The 27876-nt window shown below is 38.0% G+C and overlaps 1 protein-coding gene across 2 annotated transcripts in view; it reads left to right on the forward strand.

Annotated features, from left to right (window-relative positions):
- MRPL22 (mitochondrial ribosomal protein L22) overlaps positions 1 to 13554 on the forward strand; it is a 35546-nt gene extending 21992 nt beyond the window's left edge. Inside the window, exons 3-7 of one of the 2 annotated variants that reach the window (XM_070374673.1) lie at positions 3 to 138; positions 4768 to 4833; positions 5652 to 5729; positions 7256 to 7325; positions 13257 to 13554. In XM_070374673.1, coding sequence (XP_070230774.1) covers positions 3 to 138; positions 4768 to 4833; positions 5652 to 5729; positions 7256 to 7325; positions 13257 to 13468 — 562 coding nt within the window. In that variant the 3' untranslated portion in view covers positions 13469 to 13554. The remainder of the gene's footprint in view (positions 1 to 2; positions 139 to 4767; positions 4834 to 5651; positions 5730 to 7255; positions 7326 to 13256) is intronic. The other variant, XM_070374674.1, reaches the window with a different exon arrangement.
- Positions 13555 to 27876: the final 14322 nt, after the last annotated feature.

Here is a 27876-nt window from a genome sequence, read left to right on the forward strand (position 1 = left end):
AGGCTTTTTTCATCTCACAGCATTTTACCTCAATCACATATCCACACAAGTGCTTCTCTTGAAATATCTAGAAAATGGGAGAAGAAGAATAAAATTGTTTATCCTCCACAACTGCCTGGAGAACCTCGGAGACCAGCTGTAAGTTTGTGGCTATAACTGATCTCTTCATTTTGATAAAGCACTCTTACTCTTGTGTAGCTAGCAGTGATTTAGTATTCCATATTAAGAAAAAAATTACAGCAATTTTCTTGATTTTTTCATTGATACAGAAAATGTTCTAGGTTTATCTTTTTGGTAGTTAAAAAGATTGGTTTTGTTTCTTATTTATTTGCTTTGGCTTAACCTCCTGGATGGGCTTCCCTGGTAGCTCAAATGGTAAAGAATCTGCCTGCAATGCAGGAGAACTGGGGGTTGAATCCCTGGGTTAGGGAAGATCCCCTGGAGAAGGGAATGGCAACCCACTCCAGTATTCTTGCCTGGAGAACTCCATGGACAGAGCTGACAGGCTATATACTTCATGGGGTCACAAAGAGTTGGACACAACTGAGTGACTAATTCTTAACCTCCTAAATAGGCACCTTAACTCTGTAACTGAGCTAATAGCTTGTGACATGACTGATTTTTGACTCCCAAGAGGCTTTATAATGGAATATGTGAGATTGGCAAGAATGGCTTAAGCTATTGACTGATATTTATTTATTTTGGTCTGTGCTGGGTCTTTGTTGCTGCGTGGCCTTTTGTCTAGTTTGGCACAGGCTTCTCCTTGCGGTGGCTTGTTTTGTTGTGGCACAGGCCCTAGACTGCATGGGCTCTAGAGCATAGACTCAGTAGTTGTGGCTTACGGGCTTAGTTGCCCCAGGCATTCGGGGTCCTCCTGGGCCAATGTCTCCTGCATTGGCAGGTGGATTCTTTACCAGTGAGCCACCAGGGAAATACACAAATATCAATAAAATATTTTCTGTATAATGAGCTTTCTTTATTTCTTTGCTTGAGCTCTTTGGATTTGGATATTGATTGGAAATAAAGGAATCATAATAGTATTTGCCAGGTCCAGAATCTAAAAGCAAAATTTTGTATTTTGTATTACCAGTACCAAAAAGTATCCAGTCTTTTAGTGTGTTAAACACTCTTCAGGCTATATCCTAAATAGCAAAATTCAAATAGTTAACAGTAGATCATATGCCTAATTCTAGCAAATGAAGAACAATGTCAGTGAGATAATTTGTTATATATTATAATTTAATGAAACTATTTTGAGTAACTTTTGCATCATATATACTCTTCCTATAATATAAGTGCCTGTATGAAGACATTTGGTTTGATTTTATATGGATACTTTGGAGAAGCCTAATTTAATTCTCTATTTTGCACAGATTTTGTTTGAGGAAGTAATCCTTTTGGAAAATACCCTAACATTTTCTGATTTTAGTATTTGGTAAATTGATCTTGGTGTATCAGTTATATCTGTTATGACTAAATTATCTGACTCTTTGTGACCCCATGGACTGCAGCACACCAGGCTTCCCTGTCACAGAGTTTGCTCAAACCCATGTCCATTGAGTCGTGATGTCATCCAGGCATCTCATCCTCTTTCTCCTCCTCCTCTTCTTGCCCTCAAATGTTTCCTAGCCTCAGAGTCTTTTGCAGTCAGTCAGCTCTTTGCATCAGGTGGCCAAAGAATTGGAGCTTCAGCTTTAGCATCAGTCCTTCCAATGAATATTCAGAGTTGATTTCTTTTAGGATTGACTGGTTTGATCTCCTTGCAGTCCAAGGGACTCTCAAGTGTCTTCTCCAGCACCACAGTTCAAAGCATCAATTCTTTGGCACTCAGCCTTTTTTATGGTCCAGTTCTCACATCCATAATTATTAATGCTGTTTATAATGCTGCCTGCAATGCAGGAGACCTGAGTTTGATCCCTGGGTCTGGGAGATCCCCTGGAGAAGGGAATGGCTACCCACTCCAGTATCCTTGCCTGGAGAGTTCCATGGAGAGAGGAGCTTGGTGGGCTACAGTCCAGTGGGTTGCAAAGAGTCGGACAAGAGTGAGCGACTTTCACTTTTTTCACTATAAATACCTTGCTTATTAACAGGGAATAATTTGCTCACCTAGCCACATAGTTTACACACTGTGTCATTATTTGCAGTGTCTCTTAGACTTTTCAGTCTGCTAGCTGCAAACATTTAGAAAGTTAGTATTACCTCTTGTTTAAAAGAGGGCCAGATAATATTTACCATTCTATCTCATTCTGTTCTTCAGCATTTGGAATATGTAGTTAAATAACAGTAGATGGGGCAGTGAATAAATCCTATAGTAGTAATTTAAAATGAATGTCACCAGTTTAGACCACTCCTTTATTTTTAAGATTGTCTTCCTAATTTAGCTAGTACAAATATCCAAACAGTGTAGGCTCCTGTAGACACTGTATCTTACATGTGACTTCATCCTGGTAAAGAAAGTAAGTCAGAAATTAAAGACTTCTAAAAATACATATACATACAAAATAGTCATACCTTGTTAAATTGAGCTTGACTTTTTATGTGTTTTTGAAGAAAGCTAAGTTAAATAACTTAGTAGTGAGACTGTATCAAAACTGTTTCAACAGTCACTTCTATAAGAGGCATGTTTTTAATATGTGGATTAATTGACATACTGATCATATGTCATTCTTATGAGTCATTAATGTGGATCCTCTGTACTCTAAAACTTTCATTAGGTGACATTTTTTGTTGCTGTTTGTGTCATTATTTGCATTTAAAAATAAACTTCTTTACAAGTTACTGGTTTAGACATTTCATAATTTAGACTTTTACTTTATTTGAATAGCTGTTTTGGGCATTATATTCTAATGTAACTTTACCTAATTTTACTGTGTAGGTTAATTAATAGCCATGATATTTAACCAGGCCTTCTGACCTGAAATTTGCCACTTTATCTATTTGCCATGGTAGGTTTATTTACTGAGACTTTATCTGGTTTACCTTTGGAAAGTGCGCTTAGACAGTGCACCTGCCTCAAGTAAACATTGAGCTTTTTAGTTTTAGAAGATGATGATTGAATAACTTTCACCTTTTCTGCTAAACACTTGATTCCTTTTTTCCCAGTGTTTTGCCAGGATTACAGTGTCTTTTTTAATATTTGAAGATGATTATATACAATTCAGGTTTAACAGTATCTCACCATGGGAAACCAAGAGTTGAAAGGTTTCTATATAAAAGATTTTGTTGAGTATTAATTTTTGCAGATTAATATTATCAGTCATGACAGTTCTTTCCTCTCCTGTGCTCCCCAGGACAGATTATTGCTGAAAATGTAATTAGACTGTTGCTACACTTTTCAGCCTGTCAGCTTCTACTGCAACAGAATTGAAATCTGCCACATATTGAAAGAGCGCCACTTGAGACTAGCTGGTGTTTCTAAGTCATTTGTAAACTTCTAGCAGGGCTCAGAACCTTAAAAAGTTCTGCGGTTTCTCTGCTGTTACTTGCCTTGAAAACGTTTTTCTGATTTTAAGTGGCAGTGTGGTGTAGTTGTAGAAAGAGTGTGGGTTTTAGAGTCATGAGGAGAGCTTTAAAGATAGACCTGCCAGACATTGTATAAGGCCCTTCACATACTTCCCTGGGTGGCACTAGCTTTGTCTCTTACAAGCTTTGCTATCTTGGACAAGTCACTTGATTTCTCTGATTTTCATTTTGTAAAAGATTTATAAAATGTTTTCTCTCCCAACTCATAGAGTTAGATCATATGAAATAAAGGGCTTGAAAAATGCTTTATGAACTATAAATTGTATAATGGATGATTGATTAAAAAATTCAGTGGGATGAAGCTACCCTCTATAAATAGAAGATAATAAAAACCTAATAGTTACTAAGATCTTACCATGTGCTAGGCACTGTAGAGTACTTATTTCATATAGGTTAGTTTATTTAATCCTTATTATAGTTTTAGGTGTTAGGTACCATTATCTTCATTTTAAAGAAGAAACTTAACCAGAAACAGGTGAAGGACCTTGGGTTCTGTAGTTGGTAAATGGTAGAGGGGGGATTCAAACCTGGGTAGTTTGATTCTAGAACCTATGCTCTTCACCAGACACCCACAGTGTTGGTTTTCGTACAAAAATAGCTGTTTTATCCGTTTTTCCATTGTTTTCCTCACTAACAAGAAACTTTTTTTCTTTTTGTATGCTTTGTTCTTTTAGCCAGCTAAATGTTTTTAAAATACTTTCATTTAAGTCTTTTACTATTCACCTGTATAGAAGCATTGCAAATATTGTCACAAACTAGCCATTTTACAGTTTGTTTTTCCCTTAGTAATCTTTATAACACAGTGAGACTTTGGAAAAATATAGCTTTAAATAGGGAAAAAACAGTCTCCATATTCTTGATAATGTTTTTATTTCTTATGGCAGCATTTCACTAGGCATTAGAAAGTAAAAACTTTATTAATAGTGTGTTACTGTCATTTTCGGAGAAGGCAATGGCACCCCACTCTGGTACTCTTGCCTGGAAAATCCCATGGATGGAGGAGCCTTGTAGGCTGCAGTCCATGGGGTCGCGAAGAGTCAGACACGACTGAGTGACTTGACTTTCACGCATTGGAGAAGGAAATGGCAACCCACTCCAGTGTTCTTGCCTGGAGAATCCCAGGGGTGGGGGAGCCTGGTTGGCTGCCGTCAATGGGGTCGCACAGAGTCGGACATGACTGAAGTGACTTAGCAGCAGCTGTCATTTTGATAGGCTTGTTTAAATTTTTTTTTTCCTGTTTGTAAGGAAATCTACCATTGTCGAAGACAAATAAAGTACAGCAAAGACAAGATGTGGTATTTGGCGAAATTGGTAAGCTAAAGTGACTATTACCATATAATACTTTGGGAAAGAAGGTTCAAATTTTATCCTAGTATTTGCAAAAACAAAAAAACAAACAAAAAAAAACTTTCCCTGTTTTCTCCAAAAAGTGAGGAATATAATTACATTTTCAGACATTTGGTAGGTAATCCAAAAATGATAGCTCAGAGATTTGAACAAAATCTCTGAACAAAAACTGATTTTGTTCAGTTTTTACCTCCTGAGAATCTCAATCATGTTGGATTCATAGATATTTAGAACAAAGGCATCAAGAACAGAGAATCTAGGAAGCAAACTTACATATCTGTAAAAGCTGATTCAACCTGTTTCAAAACTGGTGCCTTTTAAGTTTTTTACCCAGAAAACAAAATTTATATATGAGAGAAAGCAAAGGCAGCAAATACATGTATAATAATACATTTATTCCGTTGGAGAATGAGTGCCTTTTATGCCTACTAGGGTCCTTACCAGCCTGTCATCTTTCTTTGTCATGTCTGCTCTCTTTTATTATTAAAACTATTAAAATCCAGGTTAGTGGTTGACATTTTTAAATTTGATTTTAACTTAAAGAGAGTGGTGGTGTACCTTCTCAAATGTGTATTTTTCTCCTTTGCATTTATTAGCTATTTTTATTTTTAATGAAAAAAATTTTCCCTAATTTTACTGAGATTTAATTAACATGTAACTTGTTAGCTATTTTTAGAAGTTATTTGGATTATGTAAGGCTTTTACTTTTCACTGAAGTGGCAATGCTGACTTTGTAAACCAATTTATTTATTTTCTCTTTGTCTGTTATCCTTTAATTCCAGATACGAGGAATGTCAATTGACCAGGCTCTGGCTCAATTGGAATTCAGCGACAAAAAAGGAGCCCAGATAATTAAAGAGGTGAACTAAGACTGGCGGGGCAAGAGCACATAGTTGTCTTGCAGATGTTAGTAAGCTTCGCCTAAGTCCAGAATTACCTCATTTAAGTGCAGAGTTTATATTATACAGATTTAGGGTACTCAGTTTTATTAATGTTCTTATACGTTAGGGATGTTCTTATACATTAGGGATGTTCTATGCTTTAAGTATTCTTTTTCCTGAGATGCTTTTATTTGTACCACAAAGTCATTTATATACATCTTATTTTAAATTATTGGGTCTTGATACATTATTTCAGAAAAATTTTTGTCAATTCCACAACTGAGAGCTTGGGATTTTATAACTAATTGAGTGGAAAAATAACTGGACTGGAACTCTGGTGACTTGGTCTTATCTTTTCTCTGACAATTTCTGTTGTGATTATGGGCAAGGCACTTGTCTAGTTCCATTTTTCTTATTTGTAAACTAGATGGGGTTGAATTGGATGATCTCTAAAGACGCCTCTAGCTCTAAATGCAGCTGATTGACTTGGTGAAAATATACTGTTGGTATTTATGCTGACTCATTCTAGGCACATGAGTGTTTTGTTTCAGAAGGCTGAGTTGAGGACATCTGGGGAAATCAGCATTATTTTCTGTACTTCAGTTAATTTTCACATTAAGTCAGATCTTTTAATTTAGTAGTTGAATAGCTGAGATTGTTGGATTCAGACTTCTAAGAGGCTCTATGGTAATGCCTCTTATGTACTTCCATTCAGAATGCAATTACTAAGTATTTTGTGTACCCAGCTTTGTACTACATTCTGCGTCTTTAAAGGACAAAAAGATCTGCTTTCTGTTATTTCTGACAACTATTGTCCTGTTTTAAAAAATGTGTTCTGGAGAAAGTTAATTCAAAATATTTATGGAGAATAAACTTAATAATTCTTTTTTTGTTTGTTTTGTTTTTATTTTTTGGCTGTGCCATCTGGCATGTGGGAATCTTAGTTCCCTGACCAGGGATTGAACCCGAGTCCCCTGCATTGAAAGCTTGGGGTCTTAACCACTGGACCACCAGGGAAATCCCTAAACTTAATAATTCTTAAAGGAAATTTTCAAGTATGATTTTCTCTATTTGTCTGATGTTGTTAATTGTTATTTTGGATCCAAAGTTGAAGAATTTTCAGTAAGATTTAGCTCTTGAGCTTCTTCAACTTTTTGACAAAGACTGTGACTCAAAGACATAATGCTCATTACCAGGGATGCTGCTGCTGTCTGTTGATCCTGCTGCTGATGCTATTATCTCCTCCTTTACAGCTTACACATTCCATTTAAAACTTAGCAGTATCGACTGTGTTCTTTGCATTTGCAGTTCTTGTCTGAGGAAGGAAACTCACTGTATCCATTCTCCTTAGTACTGTTATCATTTGATACTCTCTTTTTAAAATTGACTATAATAGGAAAGCGTGTGATTAGCAGTCATACAGAGATAACAACAAGAAATGAGAAATTTAATTCTGTTTTAGTTCAAGGTCAGCCATATGAATGCCTTTCTTTTCCTTGTTTAAGGTTCTCTTAGAAGCACAAGATATGGCAGTAAGAGACCACAATGTGGAATTCAGATCCAATTTATATATAGGTAAGATCTTTAATATTCTTAGCTTTGGAAAATATCTTCCAGTAGTGATGCCAAATTCTTTATCTAATAACAGTCTTTGATATCTAAATACTTTGGACTATGTTTACCATTGGAAATTGCTGGTAATAGTTTATTTTTCAGTCTTCAGCATGCTAATGTTAAGTCTGTTGTAATGGTCCTAACTGCTTTATTTTTACTTGTTCTCTAATGAGACTGAGATCATGAAATCTATTGCTGATAGTAAATAATGGATATCAAGATGATATGTAGAGTGGTCCTTTACTCATAATAAGAATGTAGCTGATTTTTTAAAAAATGAGTTCTTTGTCAACCCGAAAGAGAGATATAAAGGATCACAGTGGACTTAGAAAGTCTTTATAGATAATGTGCCATGCCAGGTGCCTCGTCCATAGAGGTATCCTGTAAGTTAGCCCTCCTAGTACCAGAATGGAAAATCATCTGTTGAATTATAAAAGCCAGGGGACCTTTGAAGACTTAGTGACCCAGATGTGTTGGTTCCTCTTTGTTCTTAACATCCTAAAGCATTAGCTTTGGTTTTGTAGGCTTGTCTCACATCTATTTAATGTAAGTGAAAATGTTTTGGAAGGCATGGTGTACTGTACAAATCTAAAGGATTTTTTGGTAGCATAACTTCATACTGATCTTTTTCTAGAAAGAGATCAGTGTTTCTTGCAAAGCTCTTCCCCACCCCACCCCAATAAAATGGTGCATAGGTTGGAGTTCATGTAGCAGTTACTCCTGATTTCAGGAGTTTTGTCACCAAACAGAGATGTTGATGTCAAAGCAAGATTTTCTCAGTCTACCAAACCTACGTATAAGAAGGACTATTAGTTTACTAAAGATATTTCAAATTCAAGATATGGGAACTGCTGCTCTCCACACAGAGGGGAAAAGGCTGAATCATTATAGTGGAAGTTAGCTGTACCTTATAGTTTTTCAGCAATTAGCATTTTAAAAGATCATCTAAATTCCACTTTGTCACATAACCTCTGCCCTACTGGAGATGTTTATTCGGGTTAGTATCTTACGTCACCTCACCTGAAATTGATGCTGGCAGCTACAGCTACTTCTGAAATTCAAATGAGTTATGGTTTTCAATTGAAACATCTTATTTTAAAGCTGAATCTTGTAAAATTAATTATATTCTGATACATGTATAGAGTTAGAGGGAAATCAAAATGGCAACTCAGAAGATGCAGGCCACAGTAGTTAATCATAAGCATTTTCTTCTGGGAGAAGCATGAATAAGTAATGCTGGAAGGACCCAGAATCGCTGGAAGAGATGAAATGGATGAAGGGCAAGACCATTTGCTTAAAACCTCTTGGTGACCTTTCCTGCTCCATGACTGAATATCAAATGACATTTAATTAATTTTATTCAATTTCATAAGAATATTGGCTTCTTAGCTGATCAGCAGCATTTCGTAATGTAATTCAGATGGAAGTGAAATGGAATTTGTGTTTAAATCTGTTTCAGTAGTTAGTATTTATAGCGAGAGGGTGAAGAGCTTAATCCTGTCTAACCAAATGAAGGAGCAAAGTCCAATATTACCTTTAAGCAGAAATCAGCTTAACTGGGAATGGTCCTTTAATGTACTGGTCTTCCTATGCACGTTTCTGTTGAGAAACCTCTGCTCCTCCTGTACCTTCTTTTCATCTAGTTCTGGGTCAAAATCTCTTTTCTAAAGTAGGGCTAGTAAGTCCGGATTTGTCTTATGATTTTAAAAACTCATTTGCTAAGTGTTTTGTTGCCTAATTCTGTTATGAAGGAAAAGGAGATGAGTACCCCCAGGAAGATGAAGTATCTGACCACAACACATCAGGCAATTTATCCCTGTATTTGCTAAACTTCCCTGATATGAATTGTCTGAGGTTCTAGAGTCAGACACAACTGAATGACTTTCACTTCTCTTATTAAAAACACAGATTCCCAGGCCTCACCACAGACTGAAACCCTAAGGGAGAGGCTTGGGTAAAGTCTGTTGATTCTTACCCATAAAATGTGGGAAACTGATTGATCTTATAGTCTTTGAGAAGGCCTAGATATTTCATTCCATAAACTTCTTTTAGAGTTTGAAAGCCTAGTTACTTGTTGACTGCTAGTTTGGCTCAGCAAAAGCTCTTTCAGTCCCCTGAAATAAGTAAGTTCAGACATTATAAGGGATGTACTTTTTTGGTAGCATATGTTCTCATTATGTGGTAATTCCTTCAAATGCTTGTCATCAGTCTAAAGCTCATACCTGGTGTTGCATGACCGCAGACTTTGAAAGTTCATTTCCTTTTCAAACTTGTAATGATGACTAATGACATAGTGATAGGCCTTAACAAGTGGACATGGACTAATAAAATGTCACTGCTCCGTGATTCATAGCATCTTAAAGTAGTTCACTTCAGGGAAAGTGAACGACTGACTTTGAGTCTTCTGGGCTAAGACTGATGAAGGGGAAAGTGGGGAGGGTTTCTGAAGTTAATGTTAAGATTTGCATTAACCTAAATACAAGTAATCGGAAATATTGAGAGTATTTTCAATATATGGTACCTGCTAGGCAGTATCTTTGAAGGTCGTTTCTTCTTTTGAGATATCTTATTGTTTTTTCTTTCATTCAAAAAATATTGGAATGCCTACTTCCCTGTTGGCTCAGTCTGTATGGTTCTGCCTGCAATTCCAGATACCTGGGTTTGATCCCTGGGTTGGGAAGATCCCCTCTGAAGAAGGAAATGGGAACCTACTCCAGTATTCTTGCTTGGAGAATTACATGAACAGAGGCGCCTGATAGGCTACAGTCCTTGGGGTCACAAAACCCCATGGACCAAAACCGTTCATATCAGTACTGTGTGTACTTGGGAAACAATTAAATTTAGTTTAGAATTTGAGCAAATTTAGCAGAGACGTCTCTTCATGGAAAATAGATGGGGAAACAATGGAAACAGTGACAGACTTTATATTTTTGGGCTCCAAAATCACTGCAGATGGTGACTGCAGCCATGAAATTCAAAGATGCTTGCTCCTTGGAAGAAAAGCTATGACCAACCTAGACAGCATATTAAAAAAACAGAGACATTACTTTGCCAACAAAGGCCCATCTAGTCAAAGCTGTGGTTTTTCCCGTAGTCATGTATGGATATGAGAGTTGAACCATAAAGAAAGCTGAGTGCCGAAGAATTGATGCTTTTGAACTGTGGTGTTGGAGAAGACTCTTGAGAGTCCCTTGGACTGCAAGGAGATCCAACCAGTCCATCCTAAAGGAAATCAATCCTGGGTGTTCATTGGAAGGTCTGATGCTGAAGCTGAAACTCCCAATACTTTGGCCACCTAATGTGAAGAACTGACTCATTGGTAAAGACCCTGATACTGGGAAAAATTGAAGGCAGGAAGAGATGGGAATGACAGAGGATGAGATGGTTGGATGGGATCACCGACTCAATGGACATGAGTTTGAGCAAGCTCCGGGATTTGGTGATGGGCAGGGAAGCCTGGCTTCACACTCAGCAGAAACTTGAAATTTCTGTTTGTTGAGTGAGTGAACGGCATAGTTTTGGATCTGCGAAACCGTGCTGTTCACTCACGCAACAAATAGAAATTCCAAGTTTCATTTAGAACAGATTGCTATTAAAGTGGGCGTCTACATACTGTTTCATTTTAATTGAAGTAGTTCTGTACTAAAGCAGTTTGAAACTCAACATACATAATTAGTGGAGGAGAGACTGGAGGAGGGGAGACCCTAAACCAATTTGGAATCTATACTGTAAGCCCTGATTTCATTCAGTTCTGAGTGGTTGTGTTGTGTATTCCCATTCCAGGGTGTGGTGTTTCAGAAGAAATAATGTTTTTGTTTTGACATTAAAAAGTGATGGCATTATATGCATGAAGGTTAGGCAAATGTTATTTTATGGCCTAAAGAGGAAACCATAGCTCGCATTTCGTAGGTTCTGAGTGTTTGCTCTTAGGTATTTTGGGAGAAATGGAAAGAAAATGGTAGTTAGCATAGACCCTGATAGCACTGATCATTGTGTTTTGATAGATTATGTAGTGTTGCACAGTTAGCTAATTTTGATACTTCTTTCCCTGGAGTGTAGTAGTCCTTATTCTCAGAGCATTTGGAAATTGATGCTCAAATTGGATAGAGTAGGAGTTTTGGATAAAATTAGCCATCATGTTTGTAAAATCTTTTCAGAAGTTTCTACACTCTTCCCAGTGTCACTGGTTTTATTTTTAGAATTCCTCCTGACAAGTGGATTCAGAGCACCTGGAAATACTTATGTTATAAAGTGATTTGTGTAATACTGGTTTTTGTTTGGAAAAACTAAAAAAAGTTTTTTATTGAAGTATAATTGACATGCAACATTACGTTCGTTTCAAGTGTACAGCTGGATGATTCAGTGTTGAAAAGTGGTCACCATAACAAATCTCGATAGCATCTGTCATCATACATTCATACAGGGTTTTTTTCCTTGTGATGAGATCTTGTAATGTCTCTTCTCAACTTTCAAATATGCAATACGGGTATTATTGACTACAGTCACCATGCTGTACATTACATCCCCATGGCTTATTTATTTTATAACTGAAAGTTTGTACCTTTTGACTCACTTCATCCATTTAGTACCCAGTAGATGAATTTGATAAATAGGGAGTTAACTCTCACTTATCTCACTGAAACCCTAGGCAGTTTTCTTAGTCACTTTCATCCTTAGCTTTCTCTTTGGTAAAGCTAGGATGGTTCTGCTGAAATCACTTCATGAGAGGTTTGTGGTCAGAGGGTTGTGGAGCACATACTTTGACATGGTCTCTGTAATATAAAATTCTGTCACAGTAAGAATAAAAGTGGTGAGTATGAAAGTGAATTAATTTGCTACGTATGCTATAGATTTTGCCTTTTTAAAAGGCTTATTAAATTAACTAAAAATGTAAGACTAAATTCAGAAGGTAGTTACTATGATTTACCATGGGTGAACAGGTGAATAGATTGCTTCTTGTACTATTTAAAAGATTTCTTCAGATTTTACAAGGTCAAACCTTGACATGTAGAATAGGGACAGGGAGATGAGGGGATAGATATGATGCAGGAGTTCCTAAACCTGACTGAATCAGAGTTGCCTGGATTGGGGGATGTTGTTTGCTCAGGATATAATTTCCAAGGCCCACTCCAAATATAAATTAGAATATCAGCATCAGCATTTTAAATGTGTTCCTTAGGTTTGTTTGATGTAGTAGCCTGAGGATAGCATTTGGGAGCCATTGGTTCCAGAGGCTTCTCATACAATTAGAATAAAATCAGAATGTTCTTCCCACAACCTCCAGGGCTCTGTGTAATCTTGTCTTCATCTCTGATCTCTTCCCCTTATTTGTATCACTCTTGGCCTTGCTTACTGTGCTTTAGCAGGTTCTGGTCCTGAAACAAGCCAAGGATGTTCTTACCTTTGGGGCTTTGCACGTGCTCTTTCCTCAGCCTGGAACACGTTGCCCCTTAGATATTTGCATGAATGATTCATTCTGGTCTTGGATCAAATGTGTCTTCCTCAAGGATGCCTCTTGACACCACCCAGTCTGAAGTTGCCTGCACAACACCCTCTCAGTCTCTGTCACATCACTGTTTTTGTTTTATTCATAGCGCTTGTCACTAACTAAAATGATGGTGTTTGTTTTCTGTCATTCTCCTCTAGAGTGTCCACTGTATGGAGCCAGGGCCCTTGCTGGTCTTGTTCACTCTTAACTTCTCCAGGACCTGAAATGGAGCCTGATCTTATAAGGAAGAACTCAGGAGATACTTTAGATGAGCCTGCTCTAGCCCTGAGCATGTAATCTTAGAATCTAGCTGAGAAGACAGAAATTGCTCAGCCACTCAAGCTGTAATCTTACAGATACAGTTATGGTTGTTTTGTGTAATTCTCTTTTTCTTCCCTGTCTAGCTGAGTCCACCTCAGGGCGAGGCCAATACCTGAAACGCATCCGATACCACGGCAGAGGTCGCTTTGGGATTATGGAGAAGGTTTTTTGCCATTATTTTGTGAAGTTGGTGGAAGGCCCTCCACCTCCACCTGAGGCACCAAAGACAGCAGTCACCCACGCTAAAGAGTATATCCAGGAGCTTCGCAACCGGACCATCATTCACACTCTGTGATGGGACTATTCAGACTCCATGGTGTATATATTTTACCATTTATTTCTTAAAACCAACAAAAATTAAAGACAGATGCTTTCTATGAATCGTTATTGAATTATTGAAATATGAAGTACCACTGCTGGTTTTATATGAATATTTATAAATCTCTGTCCATTTCTTGAGAGCCTCTGGTTATAGTTTATGTATTTGCAACTAGGAAGGGGAAATCAGCTTTAAACATAGTGACAGACTATATAATTCAGAAGGCCTTTTTGAGAACTGTTTGAAAGGAATGTTAGCTTTGTAGCTAGTGCCCTGCAGGTGGTAGTTTTGATACCGGACTTGAGTAGAAAGTTATAGGATAAGAAAGCTCGTCCTTATTATTTCACTTGATTTTCCTCTTGAGACTGAGGGAGGTGGTGGAGGGGAGCATGCCTGCATGTTGTTTCAGCGCAGTATTTTAGAGCGTTCTGTGGTTCAGTTTTTCCTTTCACTGTTGGCATTGACTAGTGGGTGAGGGTTTATATTATCCTTTACTGTTTTGCTGAAACTTGAAATTACAGGAATTTATTAGATACATTAATCTAAAACTCCAAAAATCATTTAACTTATAAAGTTTATTTTCCTTAAATAATAACTGTTTTTATGTCTCCTTCCAACAATGCTTTCTGTTGCTTGGCTATCTTGTTTAGGATTGATTTTTTCAGAGTGAATTCAATCAGAAGAACCAATCTCAGCCTTGCATTCTAAAACAAGGCAGTAGATGGCACTCACTTCCCTCTTGTTAGCAGAAATTGTTAAGCGTATTCAGCACTGCCTGGTTCTTGTTGTTAGACAAGATGCACTCTGTCCACGGCCCTAGTCCAGTGTTTCTCTAATGTTTATATGCAGAGAAAGAACCTGGGGTGCTTATTAATGCAGACTTCTGGGTCCCTCTCCACCCCTCTCCCCCAAATATTCTGATTCACTAAAAATCTGTTTTAAATAAGCACTTCCAGATGATTCTGTTTTCGGGGACTGCACTTTGAGTCAAATGAAGAATGTAGCTTCAGTGCCATGTTTTAAGATGGCATCAATAATAGCTACTATTTATTGGGACCTCATTATTTGACATGCTCTGTGCTATATTTTACAAATAACTATCTCTGGGTTACACAGTTTGTAAATATTGGACTATGATTTAAACTCTAGGTTTAAGTATCTATTTATGCATACCTAATGAATATACAGAAATATTTCTAGGCCTCTGCAGTTAACCTAATGTATGGGTAAAAAAGGCATAAGGCTCAGTGAATAAGCCACTGAGGTGTAGGGCAGATTCATTCTGGGTCCTAAGATATTATAGCATGGAAGCATGGAAATAACACTGGACTGGTGGAAGGCAACCTTTGTTCTAGTCTTGGCATAATCACTAACCAGAAGGAAGACTCTGGGCAGGTTTCCTCCATGCTTGGCCTCCATTTAATTTACCTAGAAGATAAGAGGCTCAGAGTTGTCTGGAGAACACCTTCAGAATCACTTGAAGGGCTTGTTAAAAGATCCAAATCCCTGGGCCTCACTGTCCGACTTAGTGAGTCAGGGTTTGGTGTGGAGGACCAGGGGTTTACACTGGTAATGAATGCCCCAGTGATGTGTGGCTAAGAATCTCTGGACCAGAGGGTCTCCAGGTTCTGTCTCGGGGCAGATGCTCTATGAGTTTTAGTCTCAAGAGTTTTTACTTCCTTGGGTGTGACTGAAAGACACCAGGTGGTGTTGTGGACTCCATAACTATAAATTGCATAAATGAGGATGCTGCTTCATCAGGCTGTTAAAAGTGTTTTGAAATAGGTAAGAACAAAACATCTTAGAGTTTAATGAAGAATGTTTGCTTGTAATCTAAGATTCAGCCTTCATTTGGAACTGCTTCTGGTATGTTAAAGTGTACTAATTGCTAACCTTCAGGACTGGGTACTGTTTTAAACATGGTATATACATTATCTCAATGAAACTTTCCCATTATGACTGTTGCTAAGTACATCTGGTTAGTTTCCATGCTGAAATTAACTTTACATGGTTCAGAAACTGATTTCTTCTCTTTAACAATATCTGAATGCTTGTAATTTCCATTTTTTCCCCAGAGAATTATGATAGATTTACACTTTTCTTTGGTTAGTGTATAGCGCATTCAGGAGGGCTTTGTGGGTGACTCAGTGGTAAAGAATCCATCTCCCAAGCAGGAGACGTAGGTTTGATCCCTGGGTCGTGAAGATCCTCTGGAGAAGGAAATGACAACCCACTCCAGTATTCTTGCCTGGGAAATCTTGTGGACGGAGGAGCCTGACGAGCTACAGTCCTTGGGGTCACAGAGTCACACATGACTGAGTGACTAAACAGCAGCAACAACAGCACATTCAGGAATTGCACTGATCACAAGTTTAGCTGAATAAATGATCAAGTGATGAGCGTACCCAGGTAAGCAGGTGAAGAAATAGAACATGGTAACAACCCTGGCTCTCCTTCATGCCCCTGCCCTGTCACTGCCCACCTCTCTTCCCCAAAGGTAGCCATTACCCTGGCTGTCATATGATAGCTTTTTTTTTTAAGGTAAGCTTTTGTTTTCTTCAGCTCAATTTATTGGGCAACCATTATATGTCTGGTGCTGAGGATACAGGTAGTGAAAAAGGAATCAACCCCTGCTCGTGGAGCTCACACTCTACTGTTAAAGGAGGAGTAATTCAGTAATTACAAGTGTTCACTGTGCTGAGTGTTGTAAGAGTAGAGAAATGGAGTTTTGGGAGTAGACATCAGGGCACCTTGGAAAACTGCCTTTGGGTTTTGGGAAAATTAATTTTAAAGAGATACAGTGAGGGGGAAAAGGTAAAAATGAAAAATGTCATACAGATCAATAAAAGGTTATGTTGTCATGCCAATTTGGGTTCTGTTTTCAACTGTATGAATGTTAGGACCACTTCATCCTTCCAGAAGTTGAGAAGTATATAGGATGTGTGATGCAGAGCGGAGTATACTGTCTCTGGAGCTGACTCCGAGTTATCAAACTGTGAATGAGGCTCCAGCTAACCCTGAGGGCAAGGACATGTGAAGTGAGTATACTGCGAACATTGCAAAATAAAATGGATGTGTTTCTCCACAAGTGATGAAAATGATTGGATTTTTTCCATGGATTTCATTTTAATGCAGAGGTGGTAATAACAATTTTAGTTGATTAAGAAGAGCTCACTCACATGTGTGGATTTAAAACAGGAAAGGTTTTGGAGTGGGTGAGCTTCCAGAAAGATTCTAAAGCAGGACAAAATTACATAGATGACATTATTAACACTTCTAGGAATAGGCCCCTCATCTCAGCCATTGTCTGATGTAACTATTTGGGTCCAATCTCTGTATGAGATAGGTTTTAGCCTTTAGTCTTAAGCAAACTGGCTATAGTGAGTTACATTAGTATACAGCTTAGGATGTATCTGTTATAGAACCACAAATTCAGTGGATTGAAGAGAAAATATTGGTAAGTGAATCATACTTGTGCACTCAAGTAAAATGTTTTTTTATGTTTATCCAGTAGGGACTGAATGAATAATTATTTTTACTTAACGGCCTAAGGAGACTCATAAAAATTTTACTGTGGAAAGTAAGGGATGGCAATATTAATATCAAATGAAGTGGAATTTAAGGAAAAAGCATAAATGAACCTAAAAGGGTTGTTTAATGCACATTGGGCGGAACACATTCTGCAGTCAATTTGAAGCCATTTCTAAACCTCCTGAAGCTCATCTTAAAGTTTCAAGTTTCCATAGTGGACCCCAGCATAAGAAAATCTGATTTAAATGATTTAAGTTCATTTTATCTATCTGGCCATAGTTCTTGACTCTTTTCCTATACTCATGCTCTTTACAGTGTGACTTTGCAGTTGTTCTTATTGCAAAGTGGAGTCTCTTCTGACCTCTTGACTTTGGGCTGACTTTCTAATAGCATGTGGCAGAAGTGACAGCTTGCAGGTTTTCAGCCTTGTCTCTGTTTGCTTCCTTTTTGTTTCTTGGATCTCTGCTTCTCTATGTAAACAAGCCCAGGCTGACGTGCTCAAGGATGAGAGACCACGTGGAAGAGAGATGTGGGCCCCAGCTTACAGCCAGCATCCTCATAGCTGCTGATGCAGCAAACGCTGATGACGGGTCAGAATAGGTAAACCAGCACAAACTGACTTAATAGGCTCATGAAGAAATCAGTAAGTTCTTATTAAGCCACTGAAATTTGAGGTAGTTGGCTACATAGTAGTAGCTCTAATAAATATTTCAAACTTTGTACTCTAAGGAGAATACCAGTCTTTTCAAATGTCTTTAACGATTGGTAAAATTGATTCTACAAATTTTAAATTCTATAGTTGTAGACTCTAAATTGATTCTGCAGTTTTAATTTTGATTTACAAAGAAGTCCTCACATTCTCTCAAGTAAGAATCATATACACCACTTTTTAAAATCATTCTGCCCTAAAATCAGAAATTTGTTCTTTTTAAGAAGGTTTAAGCATAATCTCCTTGATAATAAAACAGTCCTTAATTCTTTGAGGGAAAAATGGTTATGGACAGATCTTATAAGTTTAATGAAGAAATACAAATGATACAAATAGACAAGACAGGAAAGCGACCTAAATGTCCATTGATAAATGAATGGAAAAAGAAGATGTGGTACACATACACTGGAATACTACTCAGTCATAAAAAATAACGCCATTTGCAGCAATATGGATAAACCTAGAGATTATCATACTGTCTTTCACATTATCAAGTGAGCCAGAAAGAGACAGATACTATGATATCACTTATATGTGGAATCTAAAATGCAACACAAATGATTTACAAAACAGACGCACAGACATAGAAAACAAAACTTACGGTTACCAAAGGGAAAAGGGCTTGGGGGAGGGATAAATTAGGAGTTTGGGATTAGCAGATAGAAAATACTATATATAAAATAGGTGAACAACAAAGTCCTACTGTATAGCACAGGAAACTATTTAATATCCTGTAATCACAGGGAAAACAATATGAAAAAGTATATGTGTGTATAGGGATATATGTGTGTATGTATGTGTGTGTGTATATATATATATATATATATACACTATATATATGCATATATATGTATACTATATATGTGCAGATATGTATATATACTATATGTATATATACTATATACATATATATACATATATGTGCATATACTATATGTACATACTATATGCACATATATGCATATACTATATATGTATATGGTATATACTATACTATAGATATGTATATATACTATATGCATATATGTATATATACATATATAGTATATATATCCGTTCCGTTCAGTTCAGTTCAGTCGCTCAGTTGTGTCCGACTCTCTTCAACTCCATGAATCGCAGCACGCCAGGCCTCCCTGTCCATCACAAACTCCTGGAGTTCACTCAGACTCACGTGATGCCATCCAGCCATCTCATCCTCTGTCGTCCCCTTCTCCTCCTGCCCCCAATCCCTCCCAGCATCAGAGTCTTTTCTAATGAGTCAACTCTTTGCATGAGGTGGCCAAAGTATTGGGAGTTTCAGCTTTAGCATCATTCCTTCCAAAGAACACCCAGGGCTGATCTTCAGAATGGACTGGTTGGATCTCCTTGCAGTCCAAGGGACTCTCAAGAGTCTTCTCCAACACCACAGTTCAAAAGCATCAATTCTTCGGCGCTCAGCTTTCTTCACAGTCCAACTCTTACATCCATACGTGACCACTGGAAAAACCATAGCCTTGACTAGACGGACCTTTGTTGGCAAAGTAATGTCTCTGCTTTTCAATGTGCTATCTAGGTTGGTCATAGTATATATATGTATATATATGTATATGTGTATATAGTATATATATACTGTATATATATGTGTATATATATATATACACATATATATATACTAGTATATATATACAGGAATATATATATGTGTATATATATATTCTATACATATATATGTATGTATAGTGTGTATATATATATACTATATATACTATTTCTCTGTATGGTTCTGGATTACAATTGATCAAAAATGAACTTGACTAATAATTGGGAGTTAGAAGTGATGCTCTCACAATCATTTTGGCAACTCGATACCTATCACAGTAGTGCCTCAGTGTAAGACACCACACTAGGGCAGCAGGTGTCCCATTTCAACATCTTGTTAGACTAAGCAGAAGGGAATTATTAAGGATCTTAGCTAGCTCAAAGAATTTCTAAGTGGGCCCCAGACTATATAATATGTTTCCCCCTGGTCTGCAGGTACTTTCTTCATTTTCTGAATCAGGAGTGGGTATCAGTGACTGGCAGAAGTGTCATAAGACTGAACCTTAGCTATAAAGTAGTCTAGAAAAGTACTTTCTAATTTTCTGGCCTCTTAAAACATGTCAGTGTTCTGCAGCCAGAGACCACCATGAACACAGAGTTGAACAGGTTGGGTTTATTACTTTTTGCAGCAAGGGAGAACACACCATGGCGACCATGGGGAATCCTCAGCAAGAGGATGTTAGGATTTGGGCTTTGGTGGAGTGATTTTATAGGATTTGGGCTTTGGTTGGTTGACTTGCTAGGGTTTGCTCTGAATTTGATGTCATCAGACAATGTGGGTGGGGGGAATTCTATGATTGATTATCTCAATAAATTTTACATATAGGGAGGGCAAACTTGGGTGAGGAAATAGGTGTAAATAATTGATAAGAATTAACAGTCACTTATTTTAGCAAAGAAAAGGTGTTTGGTATTTTGTGGATAGCACCCGCAACCTTGTTTTTGTCTATGCTTAGATGAAATTATGTTGTGTGCTTGTTTTATTTCATTTAATCGTGTTCCCAGAATGACCTTGTCTGAGTTGGTATTCTGAGAGATGGTTTCTGTTCAACAGGAGAATAACTGTCAAGTGCCTAGCCAGCTTCTGAATGTCAGGGACTGTTCTTTTCTTTTTCAAATACTGGCTGAAAGGAAATTTGAGCAGCTATTGACTAAGTGAATTTGTTGTATCTGCCTCAAGTATCATCATACTTAATGATAACACTGGAGTTTCTCACCAAAGTTGGGGACAAGTCAAGTGTGCCAACTATTCATGGTTATTTAATATTTCCAAAAAGTTTAGTCAAAAGCCATAAGACAAAATGAAATAAGAGAAAAATCTTTGGAAAGGAAGAGATGAATTATTACTTGCATGTAACTGCCTCCCTGGGAAACCAAGAAAATCAACTGAAAAATTATTAGAAGTAAGGAGAGTTCAGTAAGTCAGTTGATTGCAAAATCAGTGTAAGTCAACGCTTATGCTTTAAGTTAGCAATCAGAATATATAATTTTAAAAAGCCATTAAAATAGAGACTAAAATAGAAAATATCTAGGAATAAACTTGACATATGAAAGCTATGCAGGACCCATATAAACAAAACTATAAATCTTTCCTGAGACACATGAAGACTTAGATGGCAGGGCATGCTACATTCTTGGATGGCATAACTCAGTAATTCAGCCATTTCAATTTAATAAAAATGTCAAAAGTATTCTTTTTTTATCTAGACAGTATAATCCTAAGGTCACCTGAGAAGCTTAATAAAAGGCTGAGAGATTTTTAGAAGATTGGGAGGTGGCTTACACTGAAAGATTTATTATCAGAGCAGCATGGTTCTTGTGTAAGAATAAAAATAGGCCCCCAAACAGACTTAAGTGTATACATTTGGTTTAGGATGAAGGTGAAATTGAAATGTTCTTACGCCTCTGCTTAAAATATAGAAAGCTGCTAATCACGTCTCTTCTGTCCTAATAATGAGAAAATGACATAAACTACAAGATCATTACTTTGCTTGAGCTCATAAGAAAGATGAGGTTGGGAGGCACGGCCACATTCAGAAGAGAGACAAGCCCCTTTGAAGAGAGATGGGCTTCACAACTGTCTCCACTCCCACAGAGCTTGGGGAGCAGAAACTTAGCCACTGTCCACGTGGGGAGATGAGATAAGCTAAATTGTAGTTTAAAATCCACATGTGGATGAGCTGTAAATCTGGGGTAGCTGAGGTAGCAGAGGAGTTCCATCTCAGCTAGACTGTCCTCCACAGACTTCCACCAGCTGCTCACCAGAAGTACTGGGGGAGGGCAGGAGACTGGCCCTCTTGAACCCACGTCTGAGGTCCAGACAGAGGGAGGCAGTTGGTGGATGTTGGGGACACAAAATGCCATTGGCTTCCCTGAATTTTCCTCCCTTAGGGATCAAAAGCTCTATGCTGCTGGGGGTAGGGCAGGAAACTCAAGTTGCCCACAGGGTTCAAAGTGATCAGTGGACAGGGGGCTCAAGACCCTGCCTTTTCCCCTGGACAGTAGACTACAGCCTCGTCTCTGCAGTGGCAGTCTGTTACTCATTCAGATGGACCAAAATGTGTTCCTTAATAACTGCGTGAAAAGCATTTGATAACATTGAACATCCATTTATGATAAAAACTCAGCAAACTAGAACTTTCTCAGTCTGATAATAGACATCTACAAAAACCCTATGGCTACCATCATACTTAATGGTGGAAGATAGAATCTATGAATTGTGCTGTGTCCCTACAATGGGATACTTTTCATCAATAAGATGGAGGAACTGCTGATACAAGCAACGGCATGGACGAATCTCAAAAGCACTACAGTAAGTGAAAAAGCTGAACTCAAAAAAGGCTATACGTTGTATGTTTCATTGACATTCAGGAAAAGGCAAAAACCACATGAACAGAGAAAACAGATCAGGGTTGCCAGGGGCTGGCAGGTGGGGAATGGGAGATTGACTACAAATGGACACAAGCAAACTTTTGGGAATCATGGAACTTCTCCATCTATGTGTGTTGATTGTTGTGACTACACGTGGCGTTTGTCAAAATTCATGACACTATCATAAGAGGACGAATTATATCTCGAGAGATCTGACTTTAAAAAACTGGTTCAAGAAGAAAGTGTTATGCTATAAACGGTGCTGAAATAATTAAATCGTTTGTGGGAAATTAATTCCTCATGTTATCTGATAAGATTAATTCCAAATGGATTATGAATAAGGATGAAAAAATGAAACCATTAAAAGCTTAGAAATATGCAGAAAAGATAGGTGATGAATACATAGGAGAGCAAAGTATAAAGTAAAACAAAGTGAAGACTGCCGCCTCAGGACAGTGATTATCAAGAGGTAAAAGGAGTGTTTTTGAGAGAGAACCCATTGTGGGAATCTGTCTTCTCTCCCTCCTTCCCTCCCTCCCACTCCCCCTCCTCCTCTCTTCCTCCCTCTCCGTCTCAGTGATGTGGATGGCAGTTACAGGAACATTTGTTTTATGATTATTCATCACACTGCACAGCCTTCTGTTTATATGAACCATACTTTGTAGTTTTAAAAAAGGAGCACTTGGGGTCCAAATGTAGTTTCCCATGTTTTAACAGGATTCAGGCGCAGAGTCCAAGTCCATCGGTGAAGGTGGTTCCCCTCATTTTGTCATCACTTCTCCATTCCGGCTAGTGCTCCACCAGCCAGAGCAGCCGCCTGCTTCAGCACAGGTCAACAGACTCTGAACACGATAAACCAAACCCAGTTAGAAGAATCTATGTTGCAGTTATGAGGCATATAATAAAAAACAAATGTGGGTAAAATCTGACTTGGAGTGCAGAAAGGTTTTTAAATATCAAAGTAAAGGCAGAAGACATAAGGAAAAGATTGATAGATTTTTATTACTTCCAAATTAAAAATGATGTACAGATTTTAAAACAGCAGGACAAAACTGAAAGATAACATGCAATTAGGGAAAATATTTAAAAAATACATGACAGGGACTTTCCTGGTGGTCTGGTGGCTAAGGCTGTACACTCCCAAGTGCAAGGGGCCTTGGTTCAATCCCTAGTCAGGGAACTAGATCCCACATGCCACAGCTGAGAATTCACACACCACCACAAAGACTCAGTGCAGTCAAATAAAATTAAAAAATAAATATGGCAGATAAAGGGTTAGCATTCTTGAAATACAAAGAGCCCCTAAAATCAATGAGACCAATACTCCAATAGAAAAACAGTCAAGGAATATGAATAGGGGATTTTTAAGAGAAGAAGTAATACTTTTAAAAATAATTCTCCCTAATAATCAAATAGTTGCATGTTGAAAGTGTGCGCTTGTCACATATCTAATTGCCCAATATTAGAATGGAAACATCTAGAATTGGGACATGGTAGAGAAGAAAACACTGAAGCACTTGGTAGAAGTCCAGCAGCATTAAAAAGAGCCTCAAAAACTGTTTTCATTAACATATGTTAATGTTTTCATAATATATACACAAAGATATTCATAATAAAGATAACTGGAAATGACCTAAAACATTCCAATGACAGGAAACTGGCTAGGTTACGTTCCCTTTGTGTGCTTGGGCATTTTCTAGCTAAAATTGCACCATTGTGTGGCTAAAAAAAAGTTGTCTTCTATTCCAGGAGACCCACCCCACCCCAGGCCTACTGCTTGTGCAGGCAACGACTTGGACTGTGGAGATCAGGGCTCTGATACACAAATGATGGTATACTGTGGAGTCGTTAGAACACAGTTCTGAGTGACAGGGGTAAGGTTCACAGTATGCTATTAATGACATACAATGTGAAGTGTTGACTAGTTACTAGGTGTTACTTAAAATGTAAATTTTTCATTGTGTACAATGTAAGTAATTTTTTAAACTATAATAATATGCATAAATAGAAAACTAGGGGGAAAAACCCTAGAAGGATGTATACCAGTATTTTTAAGAGTATTATAGCTGGATGAAAAGATTATAGGTGGTTTTTATTTTTCCTTTTGTACTTTGTATATTTTTGATATTTTCATGGTGGAATGTTTATTTTTAGGTAATCAGGGGGAAAAAACAGTAAAATAAAAAAAAAAATCTCATTTAGGGTACTGAGCAGAAGCAAGTGAAAAATGCAGCTTACCCAGGAGAAATGTTTGCTTTTGGTTACTTTCATTACCTTGAGCTTCACATAAAAGCTTAAGCCTTATAAATAGAAAAGTCAGTAAGAGTGCGCCTGTTTAGATGACATTTAGTGACAGTGGTGAAAATGTGACCACATTAGAAAGTTGAAACGAGATGAGGTTATATGCCACAGGCCATCCTTGATGTGCAGGTTGTAACCCAAGCAAGATGCTTCTGACCCAGCCCTGCTCATGACAGATGTTCAGGGGCCAAAGGAAGCTTGGCATGGGTTAAGGGACAGATGGAGAAGGCAGTGGGAAGCCCTGGCTAAGTCAGAGAAGCACGGGAGGCCAGTGTACCCTCCACCCAGTGATTCAAGTGGGAGGTAAAGGCAAAACAGTCTTTAGCAGGCTAGTTACTTCTTTATATCCAAGTTCCCTGTTCTGTTAAGGTGCTAACTGCAAAGTGAGAGTGTTAAATGTGGCATTTCCCTTAATGGTTTGTTTTCCCTGAAGCCAGTGGTGTTATGTGTTGATGGAGAGGAGAAAGCCCATGACCAAGTGAAATATACACTTGTCTCTGCCCTCTCTCCCTTCTCTAATATCTCCCTCCACTGCTTACAAGCCTCCAGTGACTCCTCACAGGCTTCAGGACAAAGTGTAAACTCTTCATCTTGGCATAAAAGACCTGCTTTTCATTCTAGCACTGTTGCTTAGCAGACATATTTCAACCTCACAAAGTGGCATTGGTTCTCTAAACACATGCAGCACGTTATCTCATGTCTGGTGGCGTTTATCCTCTTGCTAATATTAACCCAACGCTTGCTACATGCCAGGCATTGTGCTAAATGTTTAATATTGTTTTCTGCCTTATAACAATTTTATCTCATGGACTTGAATATTGTCTCCCATTTTATAAATGAGAAGCCTGAGGTTCAAAGAAATTAAATAATTTTCTTCAGGGTTACATAGTAAGTAGCAGAGTCAGAATTTGAACCCAGGTTTTTGGGTTTTTTTTCCCCCAAACCACTTGAATGGGGATTTTCTGGCAGTCCAGTGATTAGGACTCAGCACTTTCACTGCTGGGGCCCAGGTTCAATCCCTAGTCGGGGAACTAAGATCTCACTAGCCATTCATGACACAGCCAAATTAAAAACAAATAGCAACAACAAAACCCCCCACTTTACTGAGCTATGACTGACATATAAAAGCTGTAGATATTTAATGTATAAAACTTGAGGTGTTTGGAGATAAATACATATACGTAACTATGAAACTGTCATTACTGTCAGAACTATGTACTAAACTCATCTCCTCCTCCTCCTCAAACCCAGATTTGACTCCAAAGCTTGAATTCTTTTATATTTGTGGTGAAATATATATAACACAAAGCTTAACCATTTTAACTATTGTAAGTATACATTTTTGTGGCATTAGGTACACTTACATTGTTGGGTGAGCATCACCACCATCCATCTCCAGAATTTTTTATCTTCTTCCTCTGAAACTCTGTATCCTCTAAACATTCACTCCCCATTACTCCCTCCCAGCCCCTGGCAAGCAACCACCATTCTACTTTCTCTCTGAATCTGGCCACTCTAAGTACCTCATATAAGAATCATACTGTTTGTCCTTTTGTGGTTGGCTTATTTAATTTAGCATAATGTCTTCAAGATTCATCCATCCTATAGCATGTGTCAGAATTTCCTTTTCCAGGCTGAACAATATTCCATTGTATGACTATATCATGTTTTGCTTATTCACCTATCAGTGGACACTTGGGTTGCTTTACCTTTTGGTTATTGTGAATATTGCTGCAATGAATGCGAGTGTACAAATATCTGTTCAAGTCCCTGCTTTTTTACAGAAGTGGAATTGCTAGGTCACATGGGAGTTCTAAGTTTTGTGATATGAACATGGTTGAAGATTATAAGCCAGTCATTTTGTAGAGTCTCCTTCAGTTTGGACTTGGACTCAGATTATATGTTTTGACTGGAAAGTCACAGTTGCTTTTTTTTTTTGAATCATACTCCACAAGGTGGCAAGTGATGCCTATTTGGTTATTGGTGTTTTTAACTTTGATTCACTTTATTGTGCTGCTGACTGCTAGGTGAATCTACTGTAAAATTATTGTAAAGTCTCTTTGTAATTATTAAGTATCTTAGGAGGAGATACTTTGAGACTATGTAAGTAGCTCTTTCCTCACCAATCTCTCATTCACTGGAGTTTAACATCTTTGATATTTTTTGTTGAAAGGTTACTATGAAGGTTAGTAAGTGGTAATTTTCTGATAACCATCATCATTCCTTTTGCATTTATTATTTACGATAAAGAAGTTCCTCTTCTCATTTATTTCTGTTAGTATAGATTCATACTTTATTCACTGTATCCTAATCTGTTGCTATCAGTATTTCATGCCTAAAATGTCCCAAATCTGGCTAGTAGAAGCCATTGCAGGTTGCTTCCTGTGTCCTTTTGAATTTCTTCATCGTTTGATGACTTTCTTTATGACATGAAAAGATGTTTCCGGGCTCATCTTATTATTTCCCTGGGTTCAGTGATTTGAGGAGAGCATATTTATCTGTAGAAATAAAGCCACTCCTTAATGTCAAAAATGCAAAAGCAGGGTGTTACCAAGTGACTTCACATACTTTGACCGCTGGCAAGCCCCTGCAGGTTTGAGATTTCATTCCTGATTTGTTATCAGATTCGTGAGTCCAGTAGAAAACCAGTGTGTTTTATGGCCAGTTAAATATCAACTGTGAACTTGAGGGTCCCTGAGGGGAGCACAGAAAGGAGCACTGATCTGTGCTGTAGGGTTGTTTGGTTTCCTCCAAAGGATACTTGGGGCCCTGCTGGCCTGGGAGCTCGGTTTAGAGAAAAAGCTGTCTTTACATATTTCTTTCTAATGGTAATAGAAGTGAAAGCATTGTTGTGAAGAGACACTAGGTTTAGACTACACCATATGGCGGTGAGAGGCGTTCATCACTACACTGTCTTAACAGCTGAACTGAAAATAGCCCATATTTTTGCAGTGATGGAGAATTAGCCCCTGACTGCCAGGAAACACCCATTGTAGCAGCTCTTCAGTCATGTAATTTAAAATAATTACTAATTAAGTGAGAATAAAATAGAGTCCATGATAACAATAATAATCACTGTAGCATTGGTCATTACCCAAGTTACTGTTTGTTGGAGCATTACCTAGGGGAAGATGGCTTGCCAAAGGCAGGAAGAACTGCCGGGGAGCCGCTGGCTTCAGCATTACTGCTGAGGTAAGGAATCAGGACCTTTCTGGGGTGCTTGGCAGCCACTGACCTGATTTTATATTCCATCAATATTGTCGATCTCATGTTGTTTCAAGGAATTTGCTCACTAATACAGCAGGCAGTGTGCCATTGAAAACCAAGTGCGGGAACAGCTTTAAGGCTTGTCAATGGACTTATATCATTGCAGGAAACAACTCAAGCAATTACC

This window comes from Bos mutus, chromosome 7 (assembly GCF_027580195.1).
Source record: "Bos mutus isolate GX-2022 chromosome 7, NWIPB_WYAK_1.1, whole genome shotgun sequence".
NCBI lineage: Eukaryota > Metazoa > Chordata > Mammalia > Artiodactyla > Bovidae > Bos > Bos mutus.